Here is a 21,132-nt window from a genome sequence, read left to right on the forward strand (position 1 = left end):
AATGATTTATCTAACACAAGGCTAATGAAATTGACCAAAGCCTCTTATTGCTCAGGATTTATTTGAGTGGCACTAGGAACAAAGTCTAGCTTAGCTTGCTTGTTTTGCCAAGAGGGCAAAATCAAACATGACATGAGTATTAGAAAGAGGCAGAACCAAGCACATGCCCCTTACCTGACCACAGCCTTACTGCAGCAGAGCTCGTTGACCAGGAAGGCTAGCATGGAGGCCTTCTGGGAGGGGCTGTGGGCCTGGAAGGCCTTTGTCTTAAGGCTGAGGGCCAGCTCAGCCAGCTCTGTCTGCTCACAGTGAGCCTCCATGTAGATCTGCAGGATCTCAGACACATTGTCTCGGTTGATCCCCACATTAGTCAGGTGGTCCCCCAAGGCAGTCTTAGTCTGAGAAATACAATATTTCAAGAAAGAGTTATCATACAAATACAAATGCATTGTATTTTTTAGTAACCGATTTTTAACCAAACTTCCTTTTTGCATGTATGCTATAACCACAGAGCAGAGGTGACAGGCATCACAACATAAAACATGAGTGACAGTAACAGCAGGAGTGGGGTGGAACGCTGTCTTTTCAGGGAAGAATCTCTTCTAAATGTTGTCTAGTACACGGCTCCATAATAAGAGGCTGTCAGCTGGGTTCCTTGAAGAGAATAATGGAAAGTCATATAAAGGCGTGACTAAGCCCTACAGAATAGCATGGAGAAATGGCTTTGGGGATGAATTAAAATTTCTGGTTTAAACTGTAGACGTGTATTAAGAGCTCTAAACACTGATACCCTCCAAAACAGATAAGCCTCTTCATTTAGCTGCACAGAGCCAGAGTATTGATAACAACCTACTTGTGTGTTCTGATTGGAGAGCTGGGGTCAGACAGCACACTGCGTGTACTTTACAATTCACTGGTACCCTACTTGTACAGTAAAAAAATGCAGCTGTGCTCATGACGTTATAATGGCGGCCATTGTTGACATCCTCCTTCAAGCATTTCTCCTGCATCTACTGTATCCTCCATTAGTATTGCTGTCAATTCTTTCTTTAATATTTTACAGCACAACAAAATTAGTAGGCTATATTGTAACACAAAATCCTTGTGTCTCTCAAGCAGCTAGTTTCCACACCTTTGTAACTTCTGGCAGCTAAAAAGAGAGCAAAACCTGACTTCTCCAAACACTTCCTTAAGCAAGCATGCAGTGAAAAGTGATATTTGTACAATAGCTACATCTGAATGAAAGAATATTTTAGGCATATGGAAGCAGGTGTGTGCATGCATTTTTTGTGTGTGTGAATTGCTTAAAATGTCCATATCACTGCAATGACTCTGACCTTGTGTCCTGGAGGTAGACCAGGATCACACACAGCTGCGGAGAGCATGCGCACCAGCAGGTCCTGCACCTGGCCCATACTGTCCCCGATGTTGAGCAACCCTTCTTGCAGTTCGTTTAGGTTGGGAACGTTGGCACTTACGTCGAATCCCAGCACCTTGCCAAAGCTGCGCAGGAACTGCAGTAACATCAGGCAGTCGGAGAAGGTGCTTCCTGGTAAGACCAGGCCAGGGATATGGGACAACTCTGGAAGGGGCTGGAAAGAAACCGGATTTAACAAGTTAAATATAGGCCTAACTACAATGTTAGATTTATCATCCATCATTACACCTTTTGCCTGAATTCCAACAAAGAAATAGATGGCAAAGACAGATTGTAATAGAGCCCTTATTACATTTTATAATACTTTTGGGTGTGAGGCTTACAGGGAGATATGGGAAAGAATGTCTCACAGGTTATAAATAAACAGATCAGGTTTCTCAAGGGATTCAATATATAGTTTCTTACAATAGAGGTGCTGGTTGTTTCAGACCAGTCCATCTCTTAAATCACATTAAAATTGATCCAATCATGTGACCTATGATAGTGGCTGTAGATTAGGCTTCCTCTTCTTAGAAATGTTATAAGTACAGGCCCAGAACTCTCTCTGATAAGACACTCTGAGAAAGTATCTGGTCAGTAATGCTTTGGTTGTGCTATGACATCAGTAGCCACTTGATGGCAGTCTTTTGACCTATACCTGCTTTCCTTTTAATCAATTCAAGATGCTTCCAGTGATATTAAGCATATGTTCTGGTAGAGCTGATGCTGAAACAATGAAATCATAGATTTGTCAAAAGCAATTGTAATCTTCATACACAGTCCTTTTACTGATTATATTGCAAAATGTCACAATAAGACAAAAATCCCTATACTTCAAGCACATGTGAATTGTCGTTTGAGTTCCAAGTGATGATAGTGGAAAAACCATGCTTTCTGCACACATCTACTATACAGATGGAGACTTCAGCTGTCCATGATGACATACATGTACTCTCATTTTCATCTCCCAAAATCCCCACAGCATGTGAATACCTTATGATCTGCTAAGCACATGTCTTCATTTGGCTTCTTCAGCTCCTTGGCAATTTCCAGTTCCAGCCTTCTAAGCTCCAATTTCCTCTCCTTATTTAACCGTTTCTCGTCCTTCTTCTCTTGCTTCAGCCGTTCTTTCTCCTACAGCCAAGTTAAAGACATGTTAACAGTGTGGGCTATCTGCACCGCTGCAGACTATTGTGTTAAGGATTACGTCTTTTTGGTCAAGTAAATTGCTCCACTTTGCTTAAACTGAGAATAGCTGCTTAGGGGGGCAATTCTGAGTTTTATTCACACTTCATATAGTTTAAAAAAGGGTTAATGGAGGATAGGAGGAAGCAATGACCAGTTCCAAGGAGACGTGTGCGAGTCAGGAATTACGCACCTCTGCCTTCTTACGGGCCTCCATAGCCTTCATCAGCATCATGTGCTGCCTGCGTCTCTCCCTCTCCTGGCAGAGCACAGAAACACAGTTACAGACTGTTTGAAAAGAGAGTCACAGATGTAACACACAGTAGGAACTGCTCACTATGACATGCACAGTACAGACAGAAACATAGATCACAATTTATCACACTTACTACACAACCAAAATGGTCAACATTGTACTGTGGTTAAAGTGTAAAGACAATACAATATAATTAAACCAAATGCAAAACAATGACAACTGAAAAGCAAAATGACAAAGCATAACGTATGAGGGCAGTGCCATATACACAAAGCATAAGCTCAAAGTTAGAATAAGCCTTTAATTAATCTGAGCAAGTTGGCAATAAGCACACTGAAAGCTGGTACAGGCCGAGAATTTTAGAACTACTAGCAATAGATATTGTAAGGTGTTACAGAGATAAGCAAAAAGCTGATTTGTAATCAACTGATGAACAGCCGCTTGTGAAATTATCACAACTTACTGGAGATGAATTTTAAATGATTGTATTTATAATAAGCCTACTTTATTTCATGTGGAAACTAAACTATGGAGTTCAACAATGCTATGATTGCCTCTCTTTTCATAAACTCAATGGGAGAAATGACAGCATTGTACTATCATGATAAAGCTTTAAAACTCAAATGAGGAAAAGGAACAAATAACAAAAATATGAATTAGGTGTCCCTTAACATAGTGATGTAAATTATTGACAAGAATACAAATTGTATATTGTTTTTTTTTTTTTCCGACTGTAAAATGGATACATAAAATTGGCTCACATACTGTACAGCAAATGGATTTTGAGCACCTAAATTCAATCAATCCAAAACAAAAACAATGCAATGGATGGTTGGTGTTCTTTTGGGCTATGAGAGTACAATGCATCCTGTAATGATTTCTGTGGAGTCAAGGCATTTTTGATCGTCTTGGGCAGATAATGGATGTGTTTTCTCTGAGAGACAAATAGCGCAGACATATGCAATGCACTGTTCTGGAAAAGCCATGCAGAAGAATGTAGTATGACTGCAGCCAACGCTACACTTTATGCATTGCTATGATGGCAACCATTTATCACAACGAGTTCACAATACGGTGTTAGATGTACAGAAACAAACATACCCATACCATATCTAGTCTATGCCTCTCCAACTCCTGGTAGAAAGAGTTGGCAAAGTATTATGAAATAGAAAATCACACATAAAAACCATGTTTGCAAGAACCTGCCAACCTAAACCACGCCTAATACATATAGTAAGCCTTCAGAAACAAAATACCCCCCCAAGAAACCCAGAGGATAATTTGACAGGTCATTTGACGGGGAATAATGAAGTAGTTATTCGATTAGGCTACAACAAGTTACGATTGTTAGAACCCATCTCCAAGAAATTAAAGTTAAACAGAGGGTGGGAATAGCTTTAGCGTCGTGTGGTCAAGGACAGGAATACCTACTTGGTGCTTAAATACAACAGCTTGCTGTCTTCGCATCTCCTTCTCCTTTAGGAAAAAGATTAATTCAATTAGAAACCAAAACATCTTCACATTTCATCTAAAAAAGCTGACACAAACCTCTTTTTATTCAACAACAGACTGCCAAAATCCAACTATTGTGATTGACAGGCGTATAGTGTGGGCAGGTTTTGAGCTAATGTGAAAATGGAAATGCCCTCATCATTTTATAGATACACGTAGAATGTAGGAGGAAGATGCACCCTCTTTTATGACACTGATTAACATGGAAAAGGTCTGCTCTGGGTGCCAGGGAAATTCTCTTTAGTACTGAGAATCGGTACCCTGCAGCATTACATTACATTCACCTAAATGAGGCAATGAGGAGCAAAGAGGAGGTTCAGAGTCAGGGGCACATGGGACATTCATGGTAGTTGACTGAGAATGAGGAGTGGGCTTTCTTATGTTAGGTACAGCATGACTGGAGGCAACAGAGGCCACAACAATCACAGTTAGTTCTTGAAGCACATCTAACTAACCTTGTTTCGTTTCTCAGCCTCCAATATTTTGGCATTGGCTGCTTCTTCCTTCTTTTTCCTTTTCGCCTGTGCATGCAAAACAGGTCTTCAGGTCATGCAACAGAAGTACTTGACAGATTTTACATAACATACACCTCATCATTTAAAACCTAGGCAAGCTTTACAGACATATCTACTAGCCTTTCATGCAAAAGCTTGGAATGAATAAATATCCAATTGTGGCAACAATGTTTGTTTGATTAATTTAAATCACTTGAGATCATTTTCTTAATGAAAATCCACAAGTGAAAAGGATCTGGATTTTACACCCATAAATTTAATAAAGTGGTGTTTGTATCAAAAATGATTAATCATAACTGTACTTTCTGTTATAGATAAGTTTGGCATTTGTCTGCTAGACTGCTGTTGTTCGAAAGATAGTTGATGCTGTATAATGGCAAATATTCCACAGAAAGCTAAATAGAGCCAGTGGCATACTGGTAATGTCAAACATAACGTATTGCAATCTTGAGCAATGAGATAATTATTTCCTCCCATTAACACTAAAAAGACAAAATGGCTGTAGTTCTTATGAAATACCAGCAGGCAGTCAGAATAAATTAAGCAAAATTTCTATCAGTAATTATAGCCCCAGTGAAATCCTGTTAAGAGCCTCTTGCCAAGCGTGTCAACTGAAATTTGATTTATAAAAGCTAAAATACTTCAGAGCTTCTATTAGTGAGGGAATAGAAAATAGCTATTTCACCTACCCATGGTAAACTCTGGGCCACCTCTGACTTAATGATAATATTCTGTGTTAAACTCCACCATGGTCTGAGGAGATTTTCATATTCAATGGCACTTTTGCAAAAAACCAATTAAGCATTAGTCACATGTAGTCACCAGACGTAACTAAAAGTGGAACCACATAATTTAGGAATAGCCTTTGGTTGGGTTTTTTGAAAAATCCTATCAACAGCAGAAAGGAAGTGTTTTAGAATGTTTCTGCAATAACTTTCAGGACCAACCTCGAGAATTTGCTGTGCACGGAGTTCTTTCTCCATACGAATTTGCTGAATGCGCTTGATCTTCTCCTGGTAAAAGGATGAGGGCAAGATCAAATGAATTAACTTTTAAGTCATGCATGTTATAGAGCGGAGAGTGGTGGCGTGTGTGTGTGTGTGTGTGTGTGTGTGTGTGTGTGTGTGTGTGGGGGGGGGGGGTAAAGAAGTACAGTGGTTCTATGCAGATGAGGAAGGTGCAGCATCTTGAAGGATAGCAACTTCCTTTTAGAATTTCAAAGCAATTGAATTGTGCTCAAAGCCTTTTCACCTTGGAGTGCACAAACCCTGAATATCATTGGTTTGTTGACACCATCATATTAAAAAAAAATATATATATCACCTGACGCAGACAGGTGAGGAGCTCTTGACAGAACATGAAACAATGCACACAAAGAGAAACCCTTACTTGCTGTTTAAGAATCTTCATCTGCTCCTTCTTTTTCCGCCTCTCCTCAGCAGCCATTATTGCTGGAAGACACAAACAAATTAGGCTTGTGCACAGTATATGATCTGGAGTAACAGCACGCCTGACTAGATACCAGCTGTTTACCTTGTTGCCTCCTTGCTTCCTTGGCTGCTTGCGCCATGGCCTGCTTCTCAAGTTTTCTCATCATTTTGATCTGAGCTGCCTGTCGAGCTATTTCTGCAACAAGATGAAAAGTGTTATAGAAATCACTGACCTACTCAGTTAAAGACCTAAGGAAAAATCCATCCTCGGATACTCTTACGTTATTCATCATAAATCTATGATACTCAAAGCATTCAATGCATTATTATGTGATGAAGCCTTGCATCTTACATTTTTGGTGTACCCACTTTCGTTCAACTTGCCTTGTCTACTTCTACTTCAGTTAGTGATTTCCTACATTTCCCAAAATGCCTGTCGACAACCCCCAGAGAACGGTCCTGAACTTTTTGAATCCAGCTATTGGTTTTACGTGTAGGTGGAGAGAGCAATAGCTACAGTGATCACGATACCAATAGCAAGAGCAAGAGGGTGGGTTTTTCCAGTTCACTCAAAACACAACACAAGCACAACATGTCTTGTGGCTGCATTGTATTATGGACTATCGAGGCTGCTGTCAGTGGAGAAATTGGTATCTCTGCCTCTTCTATGATGGATTTCTCCCTGTATGATTGTTGATCGTCAGCGCAAAATGGTGAGTCTAGAAAGAAGCCCTTCCTCTTTGAATCAGGGGCTGACACTAAAATCTGACGTTTACCATTGATGTTTTATATAGTTAAAAATTGCTCAGCTATTAAACTTCACTGTATCAGTGCCGGAAATATCTCAACATGACATCACATCATCTGCAATTAGCTAGTTATCCATGGGAATAAGAAAAATACACCACTAAACAACAAAGTTGACCCAGAAATGCATGGTACATCACTAATAGAAGTATTTTTTTTTAACAGAGTTAAAGTGTTTTAGGGTGGGTTTCCCCTTTAACAGGTGCCTCAGACATATTTTCTAAAATGTGAACTGACCTTGAGCTTCCAGTTTACGTAAAAGCTTGGCATCATTGACATCTTGGAAGCTGGTTTCACCGACAGTAGGAGGATGTCCCTTCCTCTGCCTGGCCCCAGCGCCATCACCTGTCTGCTGGTGCTCAGACTTGGAGCGACGGCTGCGCCTCCCATCCATCGCTATGATGCTGGGAACAATCTCCTCCTCAGTCAGCAAGAACCACTGTAAACCCTTGGTACATTGAAAGAGAAGGAATAAGGGTTAAAACCTGAAAATGTCCAGCATAGTATATGACTGGACTGCTTCTGGATTGATTGATTGCTTGAATTTGTTGATTATCACATTTATAGGCGTAACTACAATCTGCGATTTGAACCTCTCACAGCTGTGCAGGGAAAATACAACAATAAATGCCCCAGAATGTAAATATGTTTTTTGTTTTTTTACTTACACTGGCAGCTTATTTCCAGTGTTTCATTTGTTGCATTTAATTTCAGCTCAAGAACTTGGAAAAAAAATGTAACAAAATGGTCTCTACTACATTGGATGCGTGGCTGTTGCTCTTAGCCCCACCACCCTCACCAACACAATGTTTTCAAAACATGCACAGCAGTGGGGCAATGCAATGTCAATCAGGGCACAATTTCATCAATCGCAGATTGTAGCTGTAAAGTGGAATAAATTACTAGACCCTGATGATGGATTGAAACTGAAACATATGTTGCACTCTTCCCTCTTTCTCCCAATTAGAAGACATATTTCTGCATAGTCTATGATTTTGAGCATGCTATTGAATGCAGAAATCCTTTAACATGAATTATGGACAACCCTAGAAGCATTTACCTCTTGTCCTTCTCTGGCTTCATAGAAGTCACCAACTTTAATTTTTGTACTGAAGCTGAAGTTATCCCGCGAGATTTCAGTTATTCCATTTCTCAGTAAGTACTGTGGAGAAAACAAACAATTTTGCTATGAAAAACACATAATGCTATGATGATGCAGTATGTACAATCATTCAAAACTTTGAATCTACTTTCCGAAAAATAATACAACACACTGTGGATCTACCTTCATTACATCAGGATACTGGCGTAGCTTCTTCCCACATGGGGCATAGTAAGCTACCTCTCCTTGTAGACGACCACCCACAGTCCTGATCCGGGTCTCTCTCTGCCACCTGAAGGACAGAGACGTTACAAAGCTGGTACAAAGATGGTACTACATACCTCATCTAGGAAACTACTATAGCCACGCTCTTTTACAGTTGTATTCTGTATCATTATTCATTTATTTTTATCAGTAGAATGTTTCAAAAAAGGTGCACAGATTCCAATGGGGTATAAATAGTGTATGTCGGTGAGATGTGTGAACGATTTCTTACTTTTACACAGTCTAACAATATTGTTCTAGTGTCAATATTCAGCCAGAAATATCCCCCTCTCATTCATAACTCCCAGCAAACAAGGAGGTGAACTATCTAAATGACCTCTTTATAGCTGTGTGCTGTGTAGTCTCTGGCCTGGGTGCCCTCTGACTCTTTCAGTAATCACACTCTCCTAAATGGCCATGGGCCAAGAGGAGCAACCACACAGTTCCCATGAGCTCCGCTGGAGAGCAGCCATGGTTTACAGAAAAGGCCTGTAGGGTCTTATCCTGGGCAGAGCAGGGGCTGATATACAGGCTTGTCGCCTCTCTTTCCCCTGTGAACCTTCTGATGAAAAACATCCCCAGAAGATGAAAGACGCTCTGATCCGAGGCTGCAGCATTTGTGGGGAGGGAGCTGCTAATGTTGCATGTCTGTGTTGAAGCTGGATGCTATTAACCCCTCATGTTTGAACTGCAGTGCCTCATTTCCTGCCCACTGTGGCCTGCTGGTCAAGCCTGGGTTTTGTAGGCCCCCTAAGAGTAAAGCAAGGATGTTTACTGTGGTCTACTCCTACTCTGTTGTTGAGGAGACATCACTACACTGGAAACAGGATCTTAAGTGCCCTGGTTGCGGCTCACTGTCATGTGGATCCTTGGAAAGACTCATACTATGCTTTTTTTTTTTCTTTTTTTTTCCTGGTTTATTTGACCAGGAAAAATTATCTGAGCATGCTTGCTCTTTTCCAGCAATTCCCTGCTTCACATTCACTTAGTTACACATTCACATTGGGAGCTGCCCCACCTACACTCTAGCAGTTGGGGGTTAAGTTCCTTGCTCAAGAGCACATTGATGGTAGTTGTTGAGAGAGGGGAGAGTGCTACTCATTCACTTTGCCCTGTTGGTTGCTAAAAGTAAATTCATTGTTTATAGCATGTGACAAATATGCTGATTTGACAATGGTTTGCCAAGGGTCAACAGTGTGTCCTAGGTTGTTCCCCAAGGAAAGTTTGGCCACAGCTGACCTTTTAGGAAAGGTTGTCTGTCAACTGTCAGTGAGCTGGTATTGTAGTAGCCAATTGCTGCAACACCAGCAATAACATGCAGGCAGTAGGGCAGCAAGGTGGTCACCAGCAATCTGAACACAATGTCAGACATTATCAAATCTTTGTCATCACGTGTCTTTTAGAATGAAGTGTGTATATCTCACCCAAACTCAAGAGGCAATCGCAGCACTCGCTCATCCGTTACTCTCCTCCTCTTCCCTGATCCTAGGGAACAGGAGACATGACTTATTGTTTTTGGCAGCTCCAGTGTGACCTGAGCAAATGCACAAAACCTCCCATGTTTGCAGAGGTGCCCATTGCCCACAATAAGGAAGATCTTATTCATCAAGGGGTCTATATTATTAGAGAGGTAACATTTCCCAAGAAAGAAGGCCCTCTTATACAATATCAATCTGGTGTAGGCAGTTGTTTTATATATAAAAATGCAAAGTTACAAATACAGTTATATTACTGATTTCAAAAACATGAAAATTCATCAAACATTAATCACTTCCTAAACAAACAATTAGCAAATGTTTCTTTAAGATTATCAATAACAATTCAAGGGAATACAGCTGTGACATGATTGTTCTATTATTCCACAGCAGAACTGAATGGAACAAAAACTGAAACCTTTCCCGTTAAGGCAAGAGCAAATCCAGTTCCATTAGTAATGTAATATGCTCCATGACTCAGCCAGTATCAGATTTATTAAGCATCTGCCTGGGTTAATAAAGCAAAGGCCCGCTGGAGATCATCAAAACAATGATGCAACCATTTTCTACCAGAAAGCTCATTTTGAACAGGAATTACTGAGAAATGTACACCAATGTTTTAATGCTGGAAAAATATGTGTCCTTTTTCCATGGATAGGCTGGATAGTCTGACTAAGCACAAAGGGAGGAGGACATAAAAGCCTGGACTGCCAACAAAACAGAGTGGGGGAACAAGAAATGCCATGCTGACTTTGGGCATAATCCTGCTTTGATATCTGAGTGAATAAGACTTTCCTGAAGCCTGAACCCCACATTAATCATGTTACAACCTTTAAGTATCTTATTCTATTGTTGCTTTGTAACTCTAGATTTTAGGTTGTGGATTTCTTTGGTGTTTTAGAAAACAGAGAAGCATTACTGCTTTGTTACCTGGTGGTGTGGCAAGCGTGAAGGATGGGGATGGGGTGCTGTGGTTGGTCAAAGCCCCTGAGCTGGCCACTGCAGCGGGGGTGGCTGCGCTACTGGGCAGCCTAGGGGGCTTGATGACCTGTAGGTTGAGCAGGGAGCAGCTGGCTGAGAGGCTGGAGGAGGACTTGTGGGGAGCGAGGGAAGCTTTGCCAAGTTTTAGTGGAGTCCTCTCTGCATCAGTATCTGTCTCCGTCTCACCGCGCTCCTTCATATCATCCTCAGAGCCATCAGAGTCGCTCTCCAGATTACTCTCCGACTCTGCAGGGGATAGCAGCGTGACAGAGGGAGAGAGGGAGAGAGAGAGAGAGAGAGAGAGAGAGAGAGAGAGAGAGAGAGAGAGAGAGAGAGAGAGAGAGAGAGAGAGAGAGAGAGAGAGAGAGAGAGAGAGCTGATAAATCAACACATCCCAATTAACATTCCTCTCACACCCAAAACACACATAAGACTGATAATCTCTTGAAGAAACCTCAGCTTCTATCTGCAATAACATACGGTATCAGCGCTGCTGCAATTTTCTTTATCAAATTAAAGAATGATCTATTTAAACCAACCTGATAGGCTACCAACAGAATCTTCATCGTCAACATCATCTTCATCGTCTTCATCATCATCATCATCATCATCATCGTCATCATCGTCATCATCCCCTAAAGAGTCGTCTGAATCCTTGCTGCTAGGGATATCAGACTCTGTGCCTTTGACCAGGTCTACTAGTCGACAGGACAGGTTGGTTTTAGTGAGGCTCTTTCCCATGTGGACAGGCTTGGGAGTCTTGTTCTTCCTAGATCTGTGGGCCAGGCCTGATGAGGTAGAAGCTTTCGACGGGGCTGCGGGGCTGACTGAGGGCTCCTTGGTGCCAGTGCTCAAGTTGACAGGCATGGAGAAGGGAGGGCTGGTGGCTGCCAGAAGGGGCTTGCTGCTGGGGGCTCGGCTCTGGCTGCGGGGCTTAGTGATGAGGGCCAAGGGGGCATCCTGAACAGTGCTGTGGATGACTCCATTAGGATGGTGGTTCAGGAACAGATTGGTGTGGTTGCTGTGTGCGTGAGGCAGGATATGGCTGCTCAGCATCTCTGGAGACAGTTTAGGTGGTGTCAGCGACGAAGAGGAGGAGGCTGAATTTTTTAGACTTTTGTACAAGTCCTGGCTCTTCAGTGGCAGAGGGAAAGCCTGCTTGAAGGAGTCCTGGGGGAGGAGAGGCTACAGGAAAATGTAAAAAGAATGAGAAAGAAAGAAAAGGGAAGTAATTACACAAACTGTCACTCATTTTCATAACTATGGGCTGTGAATGAAGGAAATGGAGGTGTAATATGCAATGCACTGGTATTGTGTTTAGAGAGAAGGACAATGAAGAGCAGGCTCTCGCCTGTCAACAGTGATAAAGAAAAAAAGGCTGCCGTGCAAAGTATTTCAAATCCCACAGCTTAGTGCCGTTGTGTGAGTTTAGCTGTCGACTTGTGTTTGTCGCTTTTGTCATACTGTGACAATCAAAAGCTTGTATTTAATATAGCACCATCATATGAATTAAAAACCTCTTGTTATAGATTGCCACACTATCCCTACTGCTCAGAATAGTGACAATAATTGAATCTTTTAAAAGAGGCAGATTTCTCTCTCTTGATAACAACAAACATCCCGAAGCATTAGAGAGCTAATTGCTTGTCAGCTTTAGTGAAGTATTCCCAATAAAGCTAAATGCATTGTCACTTCCAGTCATGTAGAGGCCAGGCTCGCATGCAGTGTAATCAAAGTCCTGATAACAGTGCTTAGATGTTTAATTTTCTGTCGAGAGGGAACCCACTGACCTTTTAAAATCTTCATGCCAGAAACAATGATGGCCAAGAATGAACAGCGGATATTAAAATATCCATGACCAAAATTCTATGAAAGAGCTCATGCTAAAGAGCATGAAAAATAAACTTCTCTGCTTTATAAGAGTAATTAACCTCAATTATGTTTTATTCCATGAATGGAATGTGAGGTTGAATAAAAAAAAAACACAAAAAAAAACAGCCACAATGCAACAAAAATAAGTAACCAAGATAACTCACCTGTTTCAATTTAAAACTGTTTAACGAGGTTTCATCCAGGAAGTTTCTGCTGCTCTCCTTCACGCCATCAACAAGCCGTGTGTGCTTGGGAGAGGGTGTTAACGATTTGGGTTTATGTGAGGGCTTTTGTGAGGGTGACAGTGTTGGTGGTTTGGGTGAGGACGAAAGGGAGGGAGGCTTATGCAAGGACAGACACAAGGGTTTAGGTGAGGAACACAGGGAGAGGGGTTTCGGGGAGGAACAGAGGGCACGAGGCTTGGGCGAGGAGGAGACAGAGTTATGCTTCGGTGAGGAAGAATGAGAGATGTGCTTTGGTGAAGAGGAGGGGGGGAAGTGTTTAGGTGAGGAGGAGAAAGAGAAGTGTTTCGGTGAGGAAGTCAGGGAGAACGGTTTGGGCGAGGACCTGGGGGGGAGAGGAGAGGCCTCCCTGTGGGACTGTGCAATCATTGCCACAGGATTGTTGCTGGCTGCCAGACCTGTGGCCTGGATGACACTGGTGTGCTGCTTGCCTTCCTCCTCTCTAGTCCTGGGGCTCTGGAACAGCAGGGCTGCGGACTGGGGCAGGCCAGCAGGATGAGAAGAGGACTGGTGGAGGTAGGAGGAAGACAGAGGAACGTCGTCATGATGATGCTGAGCCAGAACACTCTTACTGTCCTGAGTTGTATTTATATCAGCAGTGCAAGGTCTCTTCTTTTTGCTCTCAGAAGTGCTGTGTGTCAGCCCCTGAGTAGGAGGATGAGGAAAACGGGGAGAGGACAGTGTGTCATGTCAGCTCTTACTGAGACAGCCTCACAGTGGCAGCTCCGTCAGCAGGCACACACATCCAGTTTGCCACCCACCACTATGGCTGCTCTTGACATTAAAATCAGACCAACATGCACTAACAGAGAGCAGTTTTAGCCAGCAACACTTTTGCTTTTCATAAATCTTTTAAAAAGTGATATAACCTTTCCAATACACATCTTTGATAATAATAATAATCATATCAAATAAGGATATATTTATTTAAGTCCACAAGACAGGTGGTTTGTATTGATTTTTTTTTTAAGTGATATGAATTTCTAATGAATATTATTGAGTTTAAACGCTTCACACGGACAGTTCAAGAAAGAGAGAGAGACACATACCTTTAGTTTCCTTTTCACCTGACTCTCCTTCTCTGAATCAGAGTCCTCACTGTCATTGCTCTGATCGTCATCATTTTCATCGTCATCCTCCTCCTCCAAGTCATCTAGATCACTGCTACTCTCACCATCACTGGAGCTATCCGACGAGGATCCTGACTGGCTGCCACTCATGCTGGAGGTCTCCAGTGACTTCTTGTTGGGCTTCTACACAACAATCAAGTTCACATTTGTCAATCAAGTAAAACAGGTGACAGGGTGCCAGGAACATACAACAGAACAGTGAAGTCGGCTTTCATGCACCATTCTGTATTGCAGTGATAATGAGTTTAGAACAAACACTTAAGTGCTTGGGCAAATATTGACCTTTTCTTTAGTTTTCTGAATGGGCTTCTGTTGCACTTGGCCCAGGTCCTGGCTTCTCTTTTGAGTCCTACTACTGCTGTTGGTGGCTTTGGTCTTCTCCATGGTTCCCTTTGCTGGAAATGGAGTGGGGTTCGCAGCAGAGTTCCCAGCAGAGGGAGAGGAAATGCTGCCACCATTCACTGTTCCATTTACTCCTACAGAAACGGTACTGTACATTGTTAGATAGCTACTCATGAGGACAAGCAATAGGAGTCATATGCATTAAAAAGTCAGAAAAAAAAAAAAAATGAGCAAGAGAGTTGTAGAGAATGATGACTTCGCAAAATACCAAATGCATTTAACAGGAAAAATCTCATTATGTTAGCGGGAGTATTTTAATAGTGTAATATATGCACATTGAAACACCTAACACCTGCTTACTAGCTGATTTATGCATTTACATGTCTTGCTATTGCCTCTGGGGTCAATTATACATATTAGATATTGTGCCCAAGCCCAATCAAACATAATTCTCTTTTATGGAATCATTCCTTGTAGTGCTGAATTGCTTGAAACCTGTACACCAGGGTGTATTGTACCTTTAGCAGCAGCTCGTCCATTTTTGCTGGGGGTCCGTGACTGGAAGTGAGCTGGATCATGGCTTTGGAAGGTTGGTGCAAATATAGGAGGCAGACCCAGGAGTGGAGGGAAGAAGGCTGCTGCTCCTCTGGCATGTGCCTCAGATGCCCGCCACCAGTCTGGAGTGAGGGAGCGAGATACAGTCAGTCATAAATAGCAAAGTCCTTCTAGCTATGCAATGAATCAGATCTGTCAACAACCTGTTAGTTATTAAGAGCTGCTTAAAGCTGCAAGAGTTTGTTCATCCCCATAATAGCACTAATCACTCTGTCCAAGCTGTAGTTTTGCCTTTGAACTGAGATCTCTACAGATGATCAGTGCATTCCACAGACTGTGATTTCATTCCTTTATTCTAAACATGTTGAGAGTTGCAAATTCAAAGCAGAGTTCATCCTGTAGGATAGCTGCAGAATCGCACCTCTTCTGCTGGACATTTCACAGCTGCAACAACACAGTTTCCCAGGAGCAGCATTCTGTCTGAAATGGCATCTGCTTTCTAAAATGGAGTCCTTTGCATTTAGATCATGTTGAGTGTTCAAATCATCATGTCATTCAAAATGCACACAATCAGCTATCACAGAGAATGTCAGCAACTGTTTCTGAAATAACAACAGATAGACCCATAATGTCAAACTGATCAGATTTCTAGAGGCAAAAAGTGAAGAACAAATTATGTTAGAAAGGTGTATGATTTTTCCCAGTCTATTTTTTTGTGGCATTGTGAACTTTCCCAGTCAATCTGCATATCAAACAAATGGTAATACCATAAAGATGATGCATACATAATGCCGGGTAGGATTACAAGGACAAGATGAAAACATAAAGACATACTCAGAAAGTATTTTGTCCTTACCATTTGCTCATTTCAAGTCAAAGTGATAAAAAGTATCTTAGGAAAGATTTAATCCAAGAACACATTAAATGAATTACCATGGTAGAACTGTAGGAAAACACTTAACACTGCTACTAAGCAGACCTTCCTGGTTACCTCCATAAATAAAAAAAACACTGCACCCTGAGCCTCCTTACCTGGAAATGTACCAAACTGGGAGTGAGCAGCCAAGGCAGCAGACACACCCAGAGTCCCCAGGCCTCCAAACTCAGAGCGGCCTGAGCTTGTCGTGTACAGCCCAAATGCTGGATGGCTGACTAAAGGAAAAGCAGTGGAGAGGCCCGACATGTTGAAATGTTGATCACCTGCTGTCCGGAACAAATGGCCTGGAGAACAAAGGAGACTACTATGAAGCATGTTGACAATTCAAATAAAACATACTGTACACAGAACCATGTTAAAATACCATGGTTCAATAATTAATTTCTACAATCATCAATTCTTAATTCCATGATAAAGTCTCATTTAGGATCTCTTACGACAGTGGTTAGTTTAAGTTTTTATGCATTAAGAATAGAACATTGGAGGGTGTAAAGATGAAGACTAAGACTAGGATTCGGCTTGATCTGTTCAAACATGCTTCAGCAAATAGGAGACACAGCAGCCTGGGGAGTCTGGGAATCCATTCAGAGCGATGATCATGAATGATTTAGGGTCTGGTGCACCCGCTCATGTTTGAATAATTAGAGAAATTCAGGAAACTATTACTAGATAAACACTGTATGATGTATAGAATAATCATTCCAACAAGAAAAAAACAAACAAACAAAAGAACTGTACTGTATCAGTAAATGCATGGATTTTTCGGCAGCAGGCATGGGCCATTTGAATCGTGTTATCCTGCCCTCTTCTTCTTCTACTACATACTTGATAGAGCAGCGGTGACCAAGAAAAAAACAACAGAGCTCAACAGAGAGTGTTTTAGAATCTACCAGTATCAGAAACAGAAAGGTATCAGCAGTCCATGTTCACAAGATGTAGCCGACTTTGTCCTCTCTCACAGTGATAGCACATATTTCATGGAAATTTCAAGAGCACAGAGAAACTGCAAAGAGCTTGTGCCTGCTGTTGTTACAGTATCTGATGCCCATGTGCCAGGTAATACAGCATGCATCGAAACCCATCTCTCAACAAATTCAACATGGGACTGCTGAAATGCAAAAATTAAAATGTGTTGTCCAAACATTCTAATTCTTGTCAGTGGCACAATATGCAACAGTTACAATACACCTTTATTTATGCTACGGTACCTATTGTCCTGTAATAAGACAAAGTTATCTTCTTGTCTAGACTACATTGCAGGACAAAGTCGAATACATGTCAATGCAGATGCACAAGCTCTAGAGTGTAATCCACGATGAATGTATGTGTGGATGGATGTATTTTTGAAAACAAAAGGGAGCCTATGACTTCCCGAGAGGTAGGGCAAACCTGAAGTAGAACAGACAGTAGCAGCTTCTTCTTTTTCTTTTTAAAAAAAGATTTTTTTTTTGCCCTTTATTTAAAAGTCTAAAGTAGAGGTAGATAGGAAAGATTGGGGGAGAAAGGGGGATGATATGTGGCAACGGTTGTGGGCCGGATTCAAACCAAGAACAACGGTGTTTACATGGTACGCGCCACCGGGACGCTTGACAGTAGTAGCTTCTGACTGTGGCAAACACATTGGTGGTAAAGACTTTTCATGGGCAATAATGGCAGTGGGAAAAAAATAAAACTACACTGGTGTTATCCTTCACATTCAGGCTTCATGTCTCCTGCTATGCCAGTAATTCACAGAGGGAACTGTGAAATCAAAAATCTTTCACCAACTTCTTTCAAAATAAACAGGTCATGTCATTTCTCAGATGCCAGTGCAGAATCTGACTGTAAATACATTGAGAGGTGTTGCAGAAAAAAAAATGCTACTTAGATAAATTGACCTAGTGAGAGTAGTTAGTAAGCTTACAAGAATATGAAAGCTTCAGTGTAATTTAATCACTTTGAATGGGTGTTGCCAACACTGGGCATGTTATATCTTTTCTCTACTTTCCACAGGGGATAACAATTTGCTTAAAAGAACTCAATTTACTTGATTCTCATAACAGCAATGTGACTTCAGAGGTGCCACTGTGCTTTCGGCATTTAATTCAGTGTTCAGTCCAAAATAAATTATCTGGAAAATCTCAGTGCACGTTTGGTGTGGGGGTCTGAAAATGAATAATTTATGAGAATGTCTCTAATGTGTTCTTCATTGTAACAGCTTGACAAAAAAAAACACTACTTTTTGGGGCATTTCTTATCATGAAAGAAAAAAAAAAATTCACAAACCGCAGTGTGTAAATTTGCATGTTATTTTCTGGTCAGGGGTAATCTGACAGCTTATGCATCACCGCTGCTCACTGCATAATGGCTTTGACCACAATTAGTATTCAGAGAAAACAAGAGGATGTTCGCGGCTGCGCGCACACTGTGAGGCTGACAGACACGTCAAATCACACAGGCTAAACTGGAGCTAAAGGTTGTCAACAGACATCCACAAGGGCGCACACAGCTTTTTAATTGTTGGCATTCATTAATTCAACGGCTTTTCAATTCCTACCAAAACTGTCGGAAAAGCGCGAAGCTGGCTGGAAGAAGGTGCTTTCGGCATCTTAATGGTGCACAATCATAATTACATGTGTGTAAAAGCTCTTACAAAATGTGTGCAGAATAATAAAATATAATGACTTCGACGTGAATAAGGCGTCAAAACAATTAGGTTAGCTCTGAGTGTAGCCTAAGTCACATTTGATCTTATGTCTTCATGTTGTGCAAATGTGGTATCAAATTAAAGAAGTAGCTTTGATGCGAAAAAATAATTCTAAATAATTAAACCCTGTGTGTGTGTGTGTGTAAAGAAAGAGAGAAAGAAAGAGAGAGACAGAAAGAGAGAAAGAGAAAGACAGAGAGAAAGAAAGAAAGAAAGAGAGAGAGAAAGAGAAAAAGAGAAAGAGAAAGAGAAAGAGAAAGAGAGAAAGAAAGAAAGACAGAGTGGGCACATACCACAGGTGGTGAGAGGGGAGCTGCCTGTGGGGCTGGGGGCCGGGCTGCACTTGGCGGAGGGTGTCTGGGGCGGGGCAGGGGCCGGGGAGGAGCTGGCTGAAGAGGAGGCCATGTGAAGGGAGGACGGGGCTGACGATGGGGAGGCCAGCCGCTCTCCAGACTCCATATCTGTCAAACACAATCCAATCAACACTCTTACAAAACCAAGGGAAGAAAAGAAGAGGAGAAAAAAAAAACACACACACAACACTCGCGCCACGCACCCCACTGAGACTTGCTTTCTCTCTCACACACACACATCTGAATTACCCTCACAACAATACTGGATCTCCATTTAGCAAAAGACCACTGGCTTCTGCAACTCTGGTGAAAGCAACATTTGGGCCTACTATACTAAGATAAGATAAGATAAGGTAAGATAAGATAAGATAAGATAAGATAGCACTTTATTTACAAGCATTACAAAGCCAACCATGTAAACCCTTACCCCATACAGACGCAATCGCAAACAAGCTCTCAAATATACAAACATTGATAGTACATACATAGACAGATGCACACACTCACATAAAGTAGCAACAAAAGCATGCACACTCACACACTCGCACACTGGTGCACATGCACACATAGACAGACTCACTTGCACACAAGCACCATACTCACACTGGTGACAACTCAGTCATATTAAGAGTCTTCACAGCTCTTTAATATGAGATGTAAAACTGCTGCCATACAAGCTGTGATGGTTAACAATCTATTGAGAATGTTAGGCATCTAATGAAGCAGTAAGACTTTTAAAAAGAAAATGCAATCTCCAATCTATTAGAAACACACTGTCTCTGTTCTTTGCAGAACTTCTATATCTTGTCCCTTTGGCTGAATTAACAGAAGGCTGTCATAGTCATCTCCACCATTCTCTCTGATGACTCAGACCACAGTTGGTCTGCCCATCATCCAAATGATGCCAGAGAGAGATTCTTTAGTACTAGTCTTTCATCAGCACCACATTTCCTGGCTTTTCCATTATTTATGCCACTTCACATCCCGGTGATCACAAAAGCCCACATCTGAAATCCTCTTTAACGCACGCTTCCAGATTGTGTTTTACAGCCTGCCTTTGTTATAGTATTGTACATTACACAAACAATTTCTAGATCTCCCTGGTGACTCTCCTCTGCGGAAGAAAACAGGAGCGGCTGATTAAATTGGGGAGACAAAGCTATCCTCTGAATATCAAGTATCATCCCTAGCCAGGAACAACACTGATGAGACGTAAATGACATGAAAGCTGCAGCCGTGCTTCACTGGAAAGGCCACTGCTTCCTGCGGTAGTGTGAGTGTGTGTGTGCGCCTCTAATTTACAAAAGAACAGAGGTGACTTCATATTTATCATCCAACTCTTGAAAACAAAAACATCTGTAGTATCACTTTGACCTTGCTACATCACACGTAATGCATGAGGACACTTCACACTAAAATGTCCAGTATGCTAACGAAAATCCAAACAAATCCTTAGTACAACACAAATTCAATTAAATATCCGACAAAGTAACAATGATTTTCTCAGAGATTGAAGATAAAATTAGGCAAAGATTCAAGCATAAGTGTTTGTGTGACTAATATATTTTCCACACTCTTAATTCTTCCTAAATGTTTACCCACTTCTTCATTTTACTGTGAAATGTTGCAGACATGATTTCCTCTTGGGTAAGTTTCTGCTGCAAAGGCAAACTGACATTTTCTATCAATAGCAGACTAGTGGAATAATGTCCTTACAAACTGATTTACAGCTGACTGTACATGAGAAAAAGACAGACCTGCATTGGAGGGGAAGATGTCCACAAAAATAATTGAACAATTTGCAGTATTTGCAAAGCCAATCCTGACTTCATTAAGAGAAATTAAAATGGATTTAGCAGAAGAATTAGTTTGATTTTATAGGTAATTAACATGACGGCGCAGTGGCAGCCAGTATTCTGGGTGCTTTATAACCGCCACAAACAGTTACATTAATTTGACGGGTGTATGTAACCAGTCCTCGGCTACTGTCAGCAAGTGAGGTGCAAGAAGCACAGTGCAGACATTCCAAACAGCAGGCTGCAGCTCCTATGAAAGCAGCATGTATGCTAAT

The 21,132-nt window shown here is 41.5% G+C and overlaps 1 protein-coding gene across 6 annotated transcripts in view; it reads right to left on the reverse strand.

Annotated features, from left to right (window-relative positions):
* Nucleotides 1–21,132, reverse strand: part of LOC139923027 (bromodomain adjacent to zinc finger domain protein 2B) — a 59,283-nt gene that overhangs the window by 8,374 nt on the left and 29,777 nt on the right. For 3 of the 6 annotated variants that reach the window (XM_071913709.2, XM_071913710.2, XM_071913706.2), the window contains exons 3-24: nt 19,002–19,169; nt 16,118–16,306; nt 15,049–15,207; nt 14,471–14,664; nt 14,108–14,311; nt 12,981–13,703; nt 11,484–12,129; nt 10,894–11,190; nt 9,913–9,973; nt 8,408–8,516; nt 8,183–8,284; nt 7,360–7,570; nt 6,419–6,511; nt 6,275–6,336; nt 5,833–5,898; nt 4,826–4,891; nt 4,290–4,334; nt 3,966–3,992; nt 2,796–2,861; nt 2,411–2,551; nt 1,338–1,592; nt 175–398 (exon numbers count right to left, since the gene is read on the reverse strand). In XM_071913709.2, coding sequence (XP_071769810.2) covers nt 175–398; nt 1,338–1,592; nt 2,411–2,551; nt 2,796–2,861; nt 3,966–3,992; nt 4,290–4,334; nt 4,826–4,891; nt 5,833–5,898; nt 6,275–6,336; nt 6,419–6,511; nt 7,360–7,570; nt 8,183–8,284; nt 8,408–8,516; nt 9,913–9,973; nt 10,894–11,190; nt 11,484–12,129; nt 12,981–13,703; nt 14,108–14,311; nt 14,471–14,664; nt 15,049–15,207; nt 16,118–16,306; nt 19,002–19,167 — 4,106 coding nt within the window. In that variant the 5' untranslated portion in view covers nt 19,168–19,169. The remainder of the gene's footprint in view (nt 1–174; nt 399–1,337; nt 1,593–2,410; nt 2,552–2,795; nt 2,862–3,965; nt 3,993–4,289; nt 4,335–4,825; nt 4,892–5,832; nt 5,899–6,274; nt 6,337–6,418; nt 6,512–7,359; nt 7,571–8,182; nt 8,285–8,407; nt 8,517–9,912; nt 9,974–10,893; nt 11,191–11,483; nt 12,130–12,980; nt 13,704–14,107; nt 14,312–14,470; nt 14,665–15,048; nt 15,208–16,117; nt 16,307–19,001; nt 19,170–21,132) is intronic. The other 3 variants (XM_078286154.1, XM_071913707.2, XM_071913708.2) reach the window with 2 other exon arrangements.

Source organism: Centroberyx gerrardi, chromosome 10 (genome assembly GCF_048128805.1).
Source record: "Centroberyx gerrardi isolate f3 chromosome 10, fCenGer3.hap1.cur.20231027, whole genome shotgun sequence".
NCBI lineage: Eukaryota > Metazoa > Chordata > Actinopteri > Beryciformes > Berycidae > Centroberyx > Centroberyx gerrardi.